The following is a 13000-nucleotide window of genomic DNA, read 5'->3' as shown; positions in this document are numbered from 1 at the left end:
GTTACCTTCATTATCGGCACAGTGTAACAGAGCGATGTGCTCTGGACAGCATTAAAGAAGAACAAATCTTTGAAATTAACTATGCTGACAGGCTTCGATTGTCACAGTCAGAGTTGTATAAACTGATGATGGAAGTCTATGATGAAACGCATATTAGGTCTCATTCGTCAAAAGTGACACTAACGCACACATCCAGATGGTTACAAAGAGCGCATGGAAAGTGTCGCTTTGGCAGAGAACTTTAGTGGGTTGAGAAATGACGCAGGAAAATGAGCCGTGTCCCAGCACAGGAAATGACCTCATGACATTTAGAGGGAAGCCTACCTTTTCTTTTCTCCATCCCAAACATGGCCTCATTTTGCAATTACATGTTCACACCATAAAACAAATGCTTGTTATGAATTTTCTACATCCTCAAACAGCTGTGTCTGTTTATAATGAAGTAAAAAAAAAATCTCTGAATGTGTTCAAAGCAAAGTGCAAGCATTATTTTTCCAATTCTCTCTCCTGTCTTCACTACACCACTGCTGCCTTTTTATCCATAGGCCTTACTGGACAAATTATGAAACTGGTGGTTATTGCCTTATAATTAAATTTACTGGGAAAGTCACATATGTTAGACACGGAGTTCTCACACTATCTTGCATTAGGCAAGGTGTGTGAGAGTTAATTCATTCTTCATGCAAACGTTGCACTTTACACAGTGGTACACAAAAGAAAAACCCAAAGTGTGCGCTCAAGGTAACCGTGGAACAGAGCCGGCATCCCATTCACTCTTTCTGTGTCTGCACCTATTCACTGTCTTATCATCCTTTATCTAATCCGTCTGAATTATGCATGGCAGGTCAAATGTCTATTAAGCAGACATCACATATGCTGATCTATTTACTTTTTGAGGTCAAAAAGAATAGTACCAGCCACCTGGTTGGCTTGTTAATAATATCAGTGAACCTAAAAAAAACCTCACAGACAGACAAGCAAAGATTATGTCTTCTGGAGAATGGCAAACCACTGACAGAGGTGTAATTATGCGTTAACTGGCAGCAGACAATGGCCTGACAAAGGCTACGTTCACACTGCAGGCGAAAGCGCATCAAATCCGATTTTTTTGATCCTATGCGACCCATATCCGATCATGGTGTGACAGTGTGAACGGCACAAATCCGATATTTTCAAATCCGATCTGGGTCACTTTCGTATGCGGTACTGAATCCGATACATATCCGATGTTTTAGAAAGCGACCGCTGTTTGAATGGTTATGTCGCATTAAATCCGTCTTTTACGTCACTGACACAAGACAGACGCTAATTATCAGCGCCGGAGAAGACATCGTGAACCTTTCCTGGCCATCCCGTGTAGATGTTAGTGAAACTGTTGGGAAGACAACGTGAACATTTTATTTGTACTGTATAATCTGCAGATTCTGACAGAAATCACCAACTATCCTTTGAAGCACCGCTCCTCTCTAAAACAGCAATAAGGATAATTATTAGGTTATTTACATTATTATGTAAATAACAAAATAACTTAAAGCAAAAATTGGGAAACGTAAAGTCCAAAGTCTTTATATTAAGGGCCATCAGTTAAATAATACTGTTTGCTCTGGGTCTAAACAGAGCGCGTTGTGAGTGACGTCTTCTTTTGCGCATGCGGGCCGCTTTGAGCGTTCACACTAGAGCGCGTTTGCTGTCGCATTTTATTTGTAGTGTGAACAAGCAGACAAAAAAAATCAGACTTGATCAAAAAATCGGAATTGAGCATTAAGACCTGCAGTGTGAACGTAGCCAAAATCTAGCAAAGAAAGAATGTTAAGGTGTCTGATGGCCGGACGTGGAGCCACACAACTCTGAAGTTGGGCAAAAGATTTGCTCTGGGATGTAGCACTAAAATATACAGCAAGTGCTAACTAGGCCAACCAAGTGCAGCTTTTTCATGGAAATTTTTCTCTGGCCAACTTTGAGACAAACGACCACTGTTTCAAAACTACAGTGGAACCCCGACTTACGAAATTAAATCGTTCCCGAGGGTCTTTTGTAAGTCGAAGCACCCATCGCTCCTTTTGAGTGAACGATAGGCTATAGGCTAATTGCTAACTGAAACAACAATACTTCGTTCAAGTGGAACAGCGAAGCGCAAGTACGAAAGCCAAGGGGTTGTCACATGATTCGGAAGGCATTCTGGGCTCAGCCAATCAGAGCCAGCGGATTTCGTTACGTGGGCATTTTGCCGTAACACGGGCAGAAATATTGCTGTTAAGTGCCTTCGTAACTTGAATTTTTCATTAAATGGAAATGGGGTATTCATAAGTCGGGGTTCCACTGTATCACTAAATATAGACGGTATAAAAGGTAGGCATAGAGATGGTGGCTTCTCAGAATTAACATTCGGTTGCTGCCATGTTGGTTTTATTTTGTTTTGGACTTAAGTTACCTTATAGGCTAGAATGCTAATTTATCATTTACCGCTAGCTAACTTGGTTAGCAAGCTGCATTCATCAACTATGCAGGTACAACTCACACGCACACATATCAACTACTTGATAACAGGCTGATAAAACTGCACAATCTAGGGTGACCAGATCCTACAAACTAAAATGTTCGTCAAACCCTGTTTGTGTGGGACAAAGTTGGACACGTCAACAAGGCTGAAAGAGTCTGAAATGTTCATATCTAACCTAAAAAAACCAATAAGTTGTCCATTTTACCAGACAGTCCAAATATATTATTGCTGCTTTTCTGTTTAATAACACTTTTGGGTTTCAGTGTGAAAGTATCCATAGACTGACACACCTTTTTTGAGCCATATCTAAGAATTTTATCCAATTATGACACACATATGCCGAGTCTCCTCACACAGTGCTTTCCCTTGTGTAAAACTGAAAAATAACTTGTTGTTTCCATGATATTCAACAAAATCTGCACAGCTTTTTTGGTTATTTGGACATTTCCTTGGTGGCATTAGACAGACTAACTTTCTGACTATAATAAAAGTACTGGCAGTCTGTAGTACCCCTCAGCCTCCTAGTAGATGCACCTATAGTATAAACTTCCAAATTCAAGGTCACTTCCTTCTCGAGATGCTGCATTCACAAGATTTTGAGGAGACTTTGTATCTGACCTTAAAGTTGAGTTCATTGAGATTCAAACATGTCTAACATTTTTAGCTGATACACCTAAGGTATCAATTTAAAACTTCTATGTTGTTTTTTGCCCAACAGGGTGACAGCTGAGGGGTAAAAAGCTTTCCCTTTATAGGTAAATAGGTTATCTTATTGTATATTTTTATTCTATTTTATTCTACTGTATATAGTATATTATTTTATTCTATTCTGTACAGCTGTGTACTGTATTTATTCTTATTGTATTCTAATTTTTGCGTCATAACTTTTGCACTGTCCACTTCCTGCTGTGACAAAACAAATTTCCCACGTGTGGGACTAATAAAGGTTATCTTATCTTATCTTATCTTATCTTATCTTAAAAGCCAGACTTTAGAAAAGTGCATGTGCTATAGAATGTCCCACATTTGAGAAAATTGGGGGGGATTGTCTCAAAATGTGGGATGGGACATATAAAGAAGGACATCTTTTGTTTGTGCCAGCCATAAATTAGTCATAAAAATACTACAAAAGGCAAAACAATACACGCAAACAAGGTAAAGGTCTGGAAACCGCTCTTTGGGCATCGCCATAATTCATCCATAACAGTCAGCTTTTGTCTGTGACAGCCAAGAGTATAACAGCTTCATTTCGTGTACAATGGTTAGTATTAACGAACAATACAAAACTAGGAAAGACAGGAAAGAAAAATTCAGTAAGAAATGGAAAAACTTACACGAGTGTGTGTGCGGATGTGCATCTTCAGGCCATCGTTCTTGCTAAATGCTTTGTCACAGTAAGGACACTGATATGGGCGCTCACCTAGGAAAGGAACACCATAATACATCATATATGTATATGAATTTGATATGGCATCACAGAGGAGTAAACAGTTTTTGAAACTCGTACGTATATCAGTAAGGCATCACTTGTAAAGAACCCCACAAAGAAAATATGAAAGAACACGTATGCTGCTCACTTTAAGGCTAGCGCTAGCAGCACAGAGGTCGGGAGATACAGCTACCATCAGTGCAAGAACTAGTGCAGTTAGTTCTTGCACATGCAAATAAATGGCATGAAAGTAACTACTTTGTGTACAGCCTTTAATTGGGACCATCAAACATGTGACTAATCTGGCCCAGTGGATGGCTTTGGAAACTGTGAAAACTACAGTGGAGTCATCAGATATCGACAGGTTCATTTGCCTAACTTGTGATTGATTTTAGCTGACAGGAGTAGAGTAGCACCAGGTGTTGTCTTCTCATGCTGTAGCTCATGTGCGTCTAGGTTAAATATGCTGTTTATTTGAAGCTCTTCTGCATACCTTGATTGTAACATGTGGTTATTTCAGTTGCTGTTGCCTGGCTATTAGCTAAAAGCAGTCTAACCATTCTTCCTCTGACCTCTGACATCAAGAAGGCATTTTCACCCAGAGATTTAGTCTTTTTTAGACTATTCTCTGTAAACCCTAAAGATGATTTACAGTAAAATTCGTAGTAGATCAGCAGATTCTGAAATACTCAGACACCAAACAGCCATGTCATGTTTAACCTCCTAAGACCCCAACTCTTACATGGCATGCATTTTTTAATTCTCTTTGCTATTTGGGCTGTTTGGGACCTGATGAATGTAAAAACAAAGAATTTCCAGAATTTTTTTTTTTTACCTGATTTTTGTCTCTGAGAAAAATGAGATCCACATAAGAGGACATTCATTTGAAATTTCAATAGAACAGTGGCAGTAAAATGTCCTCGTAAGTGGATATCAGGCCGTTGTAGAGCAAAATTTAGTATTTTGGTCTAGACATCCCAAAATGTGATGTCCACATTTGTCAATGCCAGGTCCTAGGAGGTTAAAATCATTTAAATCACTTTTTCCCCATTCTGACCATTTCTCGACGCTGGGTTTGATGTCTAAAACTACCCCTGCTTATTCATATATTCTGCTGCCTTTGTCCTATTCAGTAAACTGTGTTTTTGTCCTGCCCCAATACAAATTTGACCTGGTTACTGGTGAAGAACTTCTCATTCATTGTGATGCACACTGTCTTTCTACTGCAGAGCTAAAGCTTGTGTTGGCTCGCTATCTTAGCTTCAACTGGCCAACCATTTAGGAGCACATCACAGGCAATGTGGCTTCTCTTGGTTGGATCAAAAACATTTAAGCCAACCTCCTGCAGATCCTATCTGAGCACACACCGCTGATGACAAAGAGAAAGTGACAAGCTGTCAGTCAAACGGTTCACTGACACATGGATCTGTTTACCTTGCACTGATCGACGGGTCAGATAAGAGTCACAGAATGGATTTCTAATCTATAGAAGGGATATGAGGTAACCTATAGGACTGTGCTGAAATTAAAGATTCTGACAGGATAATACAGTACAAAAACTGACAAAAAATGCAGGTTCCATTATTGCCTAATTTAATTCATACTCTGCAAACTAAACATTAAATTCACCCCTATGTCTAGAAAACAGATACATCAGGAAATCACAGTGATCAGGATTTTTTTTCTCCATGTGAAACTTGGCTGAATTTATATACATATATATATATATATATATATATATATATATATATATATATATATATATATATATATATATATATATATTTCTGCCCGCAAGTGCTCACAGTACTATTTAATGAAACGCTATCAAAAACAGATACCTAAAGCTACACATTTGTTGTTCATTTCTTCACTACAAGCATCTAATTTCTTATCAGCTTCACAGTAATCTCTCTTTAGTGAATAATTGTTGAACAGGCAAGCAAGGAATTTTATTGATGGGGGAGATGTTTTACCCCTTTAAGTAATAAGGTTAATTAGCCGTGTTTCCGTGGGATTCAAAATGCAGAGATGCTTATTAAATCAGAAAATCCATCTCGGGAATAGACGAGTAATATTATCCTACCGCTATAAACAGGACTGTGTTGGGGTGATTTTGTGCTTCTGTTTCTACCATTAGGTCCATCTCTGTTTCAACAATGAAAGCTTGGGCAAGGTATGGCAATTTTTTTATATTATTTTCTAAAGACTAAGTTACAAAAACAGAAGGTCGAGGGCTTTATTCTTAACACATCCTACAAAGCCTGCATCTTTCAACATTAAAGCTACAGCAGCTGTCATGTGCAAAACATACAAATTGGGCTCTAAACACACCATAACCCCACCCACCCATCCGCAAGACAGCTTTAAAGAGGCATGAGGAAGAGCGCTCTAGTAATACAACGTGTAACCTCAGGTTGGTGTGCAAAGGATTTACGTGACATATGTGAACTGATTACACGTACTGAAACATGTGCACGAGGGCAGCTCGGCATTCTGTCCCAAAATCCCCTTCTGAGCAATTTCAGCCTCTAGGAGGCCTTTTGTTGACAAACAGGAAAATCTGAATCCCAGATGTGTTTTCAGACAAACCCTATGTCTTATGTAGCATGTGTGGTATCAGGTTAAGGCCCAGCGCTAGCCTTGGGGAGTCCTGGGGAAGGCATTAGTGTGCTAATAGCACCAGAGCACAGAGTGCTAGTGTACTCTGCAGCTTGGATCACATCCCTCCCAGGAGCTGGCTATTGTCAGCAAATATACAGCACAGACAACCACACCCTGCTAACACTGAGCGTTGCTACAAGTGCATACCAATTCACCTACTTAACCTATACATTGTTTGGTTCTGAACATGTGTGTTTCATCAAGAAACTACAAACAGATTAATTGATGGTATCCAATATTTTAAAAAGAGGTCAGTAATAAATATGGTCTCTTCAAACACCCTACTCAAAATCAGTTCTGTTCAACAGTCAAGGCTTTTCCAGGGTTTCAGTCTGATTGGACTAAAACAAGAACCCCTCAATCTCTTAGCGGAACAGGAAATAAACAAATGCTACTTGGAAACCAAAGCAGTAACTTTGGAACATTGGTCTCTATTATTCAGCGTCTGTTCTGCCGAGTGTTACTGTAACTAGAAACCCTCCACTTATTCTCCAGATTGAGCCAGATTGTTTGGGGATTATGAGGGGTGGCTGCAGCACTGAGCCAGGGCTTTATGTGTGTGGAGATGGTAACTGATTTAGCATGTGCTGAAACAGTACACCATCTCTTTGACCCTGGGTGTCTCCCCCAGCCCCCTGCTGTGGCCCTCACACTCCTTGTCTGCTAATCGATCCGTTTGGCACCCCTCGTGCGTTGTATATGTGTGCGCATACGGCCGTGTATCTGGTTAGCAGATGGTCGGCTTTGTCGTTTTGCCTGCCGCACGGCGTTCGTGTTATGGAGAATGCTTTGTAGCTTCGGGGCTCCAGTCTGAAAGACATTAGCGCTGTCCATCAGAAATTAATTCCTGGCTTCCTCCAGTTTGGGGGAGACAGTGGCCCTCCGCTGTCCTTCTCTCCGCTCTGTGCCACATGCCGACAGGGGCCAGGGAGGTAACGTGATATCAGTGTGTTAAAGATGATAAGAGATTGCCTTTGATGAGCCATAGGAACGTCCAACAACTTTTACACTTGACCTTTCCATTATAGCAAAGGGCTCAGAAGTTTTCACCACTTCCTCAAACAATTCGCTCAAAGTACCATACCAAGGTACCTCTATCGAGACGAGTCCGTGCCCGAGCCTCGCCACACATGGTGCAGATCTGATCCAGACATACCTCAAAACCAAGCCCTCAATCCAAATTAACCATCTCAACACCCATGCAACAGTGACGTACTATTCATCATCGAGACAAACAATAATTCACTACATGGTGATTTTGCTTTACAAGATTGTAACCATGACCACAGTCAAGACAAACAAAGTCATCTGTACGTAAATAGGTTCAGTGATTCCAGAGTTCTGCCAGATGTCAGTTCAGGGGCAGCTGTTCTGGCGTGAGACCGCTACAAGCTGAAACGTGTAGCTTTAAAAACATCAAAATATGGGCTGCATATAATTACTATAAAAAATGATACCATGATCAAGACAATTAGTAACCTCCAAGCTGTGCCAGCAGTATGGATAGTATAAGTTAAAACATTATAGTATTACTATGTGTATTGCTTCTAATATAATTTGTGGTCTCGCTGAGAAACTTATTTGTACAAAGAACAGAGCCTTTCTTATCTTGTGCCAGGGGGCAATCTCTATTACAGCAACCCAGTGTTTAAAAAAAGCACATTGAATATTAGTTTTCTGGCACGGCCATCTGTGTAATTATACAAATGTTACAAAACTCAGGTGGCAATGATTTACCAACGTTATACAGAGCACACAACTGCAGCTCACGCCTCTGAGTAAATGCTAGCATTTACTGGCCCTTGCTCTACATCTGTGGAAACCATATACAGAGAGCTGTATTTACATTATCTACTGTATACAACCTGTTAATATTAGAATGCAGTGTTTGGCACTAATGATTATCTGGTGGCCTGCATGGCTGAGATCTCAGGCTTTTCAAATTGTCGGCGTGGCAGGGTTCATCAAGCTGTTAAACATGATGACATTAACAGGTTATTTGTATGTAAATGTGCTTAATGAAAAGAGTAATCTCCATAAGCAGATACACACCTGTGAATACAAAGTATCTATTTGTAGCCTGTAGTGTGAGTTCTACTGACCAATCACGATTAAGTTGCATGGAGACGCACAATATGTGCGGTGAGCAAAAGAGGGACTGTGATTGTCAAAATGTAACCGCACACTGATTGGTTATTATCTGGCAATGATTTAAATATAACAATACAGCAACATTTATAACAACAGGTCAAACAGGAAGCTTTGACCACTGATATCAAAAACCTAAAAGTTGTCCCCAGAGACTAAGTTAGCAGACTAGATTACTGGCTCTCAGATTGTGGAAATAGATATAAGTCATACAGTAGAAAAGCTACAGTAAGCTGAAAAAATGTAATGTTATTGATGTTTTGTCACTTAAGCCTTAATTAATATCTATTATCAGCATGAGGGGCTAAAGTCAAGCTTCTGTTTAGCGAATCATTTTCATATTTTTAATGTGGATTATTAAAACATACACAAATGCATATAACCAGACGGTGCGCACACAAAGCCTGGCAGTGATTTAATCTATTTAGATCTAATTTATCCAACCAGATGACACAAATTAAAGCTAAAACTACAAAGATGAAGACAGCTATGGTGGTTTGATGCTTTTCTTAGTTCTCTGAACCGAGCTGCACCACAACCAGAAAATATTTTTTTTTAAGAAAAGGAGCTCTAAGAAAGATCCCTCTCTTACAAATAACTTGACTATTTGTTTTCTTTAAGCCGTACAAGATGATGCTTAAATTAGAAATCTGATTAGAGTAATCTTCTCTCCAATGTCTCTCTGTGTGCTTAACCTTGTTCTGTTCCAGTACTTGATTAATCTAAGGGTATTTAGGGCTAATGTGTTCCTTTTAACCCAATCGTGCTAGGTGACACATAGTGGTGTTGATGCATCCCATCTCATTTAAACAGGACTTATTGCGCTCACTTATAGCTCCAACAACAAGAGTAGTTTTACATGATTTTCAGTTCAAATTAATCCTTATTTATCTTCTGCTGTTCCCTGGCGTGCTGCAGCCACCCTTTAAATCCTTGTTTGTGGTCACCACATTAGTTGTTGCATGTGAAAACTATAATGTCTGTAACTAAGATAAAGATCTCTGCATCAGCAGTGGTATAGGAAAAGAGAAAGATGAAACAGGAAGCAAGATTATTCCATGTTTGTTCCGAGTTTTTTTTCCTCCTCACATTCTCAGGATGTTTCCAACTATGTAATCTGGGAATCTCTAGGCACCTACACTGATAGATAATTGAAACTGCGATAAATAACAAACTGGCTGCAGCATTTGTAAGGGTGACAACGGCAACAATAAACGTTCCTAAACGCCAACCTCCCTTTAAAGACATGTCCACACTAATACGTTTTCGTTTGAAAACACATCTTTTTCTCTCCGTTTTGGCCTTCCACACTGAGACGGCGTTTTTGGTCAAGGAAAACTGAGCTTTTTGAAAACGCTCCCAAAAGTGGATACATTTGAAAGCTGTTTTCGTGTTGCAGTGTGGATTGTGAAAAACGGAGGCTTTCAAAAACGATGACGCATTTTAGTCATATGATGCAGTCATGTGACCAATTCAACTAAGATGGCGGACGGCATTGTACGGCAGTTGTTTTGTTTTTCCCCCATTTTTCTCAGCCCTATTAAAGATTGATATCAGTTTGTACATGCTCCTCATAGCTTTTCTTCAAAGAAGACGGAATGTTAATTTCAGTGTATTTGGTACGTCTCCCAGTCTATATTCTCACTCGCTTTTGCAACTTTGTACTCTTGTGTTACTCGCAGCAAGAACCCCACCTCATTGTCAGTCTATTTAAAAAACTCGGTGCTTTTCCTCGACATTTTGCCGTGATGTTTCAAAGAGCCGGAACATAAATAAACGGCAGACTGAAATGAGGCAGGTCGAATCATCTTACGTTTCATGCATCCGCGGGGAAAGTAAGTGTTTTCAGTCGTTTCAGTGTGGATGAAAAACTCTTCAGAAATGACTGAAAACGATAGTGTGGACGTGGTGCATTTTTAGACGAAAACACCTTTTTCAAATTTATCCAGATTAGTATAGGCGTAGCCTAGGTCATCTTTCTTTGGATGGGCTACCTCTATCGCATGGCTTCTGCAAGCAGAACATCATTCCTCACTCTTAATTGGGAATGGAAACTTCTGAAATCTTGTACATATTCAAGCCAAAATCTTACGCAGAACCTTGAGCACACGGGTGCTGTTTAAAATGTACCCCAAAAATCCCACTAATTGACATCAAATAGAGCAAAACGGCAAGCATTTAGAGCACCTGAAGGCTCATGTTTTAGCTCACAGGGGATCCTTTGCACATAAGCTGACATCACTATTTAAAACTGGCCATTTTTACTGAGCACACACTATGTATGACAGAAAATGTGGAAAAGTCAGGTCAGCTTTAAAGCTCATGTTTTGTTGTCTTCTTTCTTCTTGTTAAATTTAATTAAAAATGTGCTTGTAATTAGTTGGTTATGTGGGTGATTATGAACTTAATTTTACAACACAATTTCCTTTATGGTCAAAAAGGAATGGTACACTGGAGACCAGTGCACGTGTCAAAAGTCTGACTGTTGGAGTGTCATTTTTAACCCTTGTATGGTGTTCGGGTCTGTGAGACCCGTGTTCAGTTTTTTTCAAAAGAAAAATTAAACAATTAATTATTTTTTCACGTGTAAATGTGTTGTGTCTTTCCACTCACTCCACTTGATTATAACTGATTTATTTATAACATTTTATATAAAAGAAAAACGAGAAGCACATTAATTCATAAATGTGATCTAACAAAGGTAAAGGGAAAAAATTAACCATGTTTGCTGTTCATATGTCTTGTAATTGGGATGAAGTAAACATCTGTTGAGTAATTTAACATAAAATTGTTTGATAGTGTTAATTTGGAAAGCCAAAACTCTAGCGGGTCCACCAGACCCATGAACACTGGCTGAGTAACAAAAATACGAACACCACACAAGGGTTAAAGGGTTAAAAATGACACTCCAATTAGTTGTTACGCAGCTCATGGGCTTACACTGCTCGTTGCCAACTTGAAATGTCCTATGATGTCAGTATAACAGCAAGTCACTGGGCTCTGTCAACATTTTCCCTTGGCACAAATAATTTTCATGACCCCACTATGGTTATTCACCACTTCATGGCACACGTGGTGGGAAAATCTGCTCTCACTGAGCTGTGATGTGGATTAGAACATATTCGCTCCATCACAGGGCCAAACAGAATAATTTAGAAAATGATAGAAACATCCATCATGACTACAGACTTCTACAGCGTCCTCATCCAGCTTTTTGACAGCTCGCATTTTATGGGTGATCTCATAAAGGGTGCTCTGTGAGAAGATGCCTGTCTTTGTGGCACTAAAACTAATTTGCCCAACATGATGTTCTAACAAAATTAAACTAAAACTAAATCCAAGTCACATATGCGCTACATCTCTTCCAAAACATTTTATGCTCTCAGGTTGATTTTCTTTCAATTTTCCCTTTAATCCATTTCACACTTTTTCTATCCTCGTTATTCGCCTGTTTCTCTCATAATGCTCCGTAGTGTTTGATGGTAAAGTGATACGGGACGGAAATCTCCAAGGAATCCTTACAAAGTCCTCTGTGTTTAGCAGGTAAACAATCAATGCTGTCTTGTTCCTGTGAAGCAGGAAAGACAAACAAGATCAAGCTTTCCCGCCTTCCATCCAGGGGAGCTGCCGATTTACAGGCATCTAACTCAGCTAGTGGCCTTCATAGGAGATCACCCATGGAACAGAAAGCGGTTGTGGAGATCTGTACTTACACTAACAGGCTCATTTTATCTATATATTCACAGATGAGCTACATGAGCTGTGTGAAATCACTCTTCACTGTGTGAGAACAAGATGATTCTTGTTAGTGTTGTCGCTCAGGGAACGACTCACACTGTTCACCAGAGCTTTTTTTTTTTTCCCTTTTGCCCAAAAACACAACAAATAACAACAACAACAAAAAACCCGGCCTATAGAATGAGGGGACAGATTTACAGCTAGTCGGGGTCAAGGGTCATCCGGCTAGATGCTTTCTTGGAGTGGTCTTTTCTCTCTTTCCTCCTTTCTTTCTTTTAGGTGTCCCCTAGGCTCCCACCCCTCCCCCAGCATTCCTCTCTTTTGTTTATTCTATATAAATACGATCAGACTGGGCTGCAGACCACACTGGTATACATTCACCCTTTCTGTTGGTTTGTCCTTCGCACATACACATGTACGCAAACACACAAACACAGCGCACGCACACACAGATACAAAGGGGGCTGTTGACAAAGCGTGGTACGCTTGTCTGTGGATGGCAATTCAAACATACATCAGGT

The 13000-nt window shown here is 39.8% G+C and overlaps 1 protein-coding gene across 2 annotated transcripts in view; it reads right to left on the bottom strand.

The window, feature by feature from the left end:
• The window catches only part of prdm5 (PR domain containing 5), a 42998-nt gene that overhangs the window by 8442 nt on the left and 21556 nt on the right, over positions 1-13000 (bottom strand). Inside the window, exon 14 of one of the 2 annotated variants that reach the window (XM_086283922.1) lies at positions 3835-3920. The exons of the other annotated variant lie outside the window; for it this stretch is intronic. Coding sequence (XP_086140048.1) covers positions 3835-3920 — 86 coding nt within the window. The remainder of the gene's footprint in view (positions 1-3834; positions 3921-13000) is intronic. 2 annotated transcript variants of the gene reach the window in all.

The sequence above is a fragment of the Aulonocara sp. 'chitande type north' Nkhata Bay genome, linkage group LG23 (genome assembly GCF_057382095.1).
Source record: "Aulonocara sp. 'chitande type north' Nkhata Bay isolate Kocher_YH1m ecotype deep benthic linkage group LG23, A_spYH_male_GT1.1, whole genome shotgun sequence".
In the NCBI taxonomy this organism is placed as follows: Eukaryota; Metazoa; Chordata; class Actinopteri; order Cichliformes; family Cichlidae; genus Aulonocara; species Aulonocara sp. 'chitande type north' Nkhata Bay.
The sequence above is the reverse complement of the archived record's forward strand: the minus strand, read 5'-3'. Positions and strand labels throughout refer to the sequence as shown.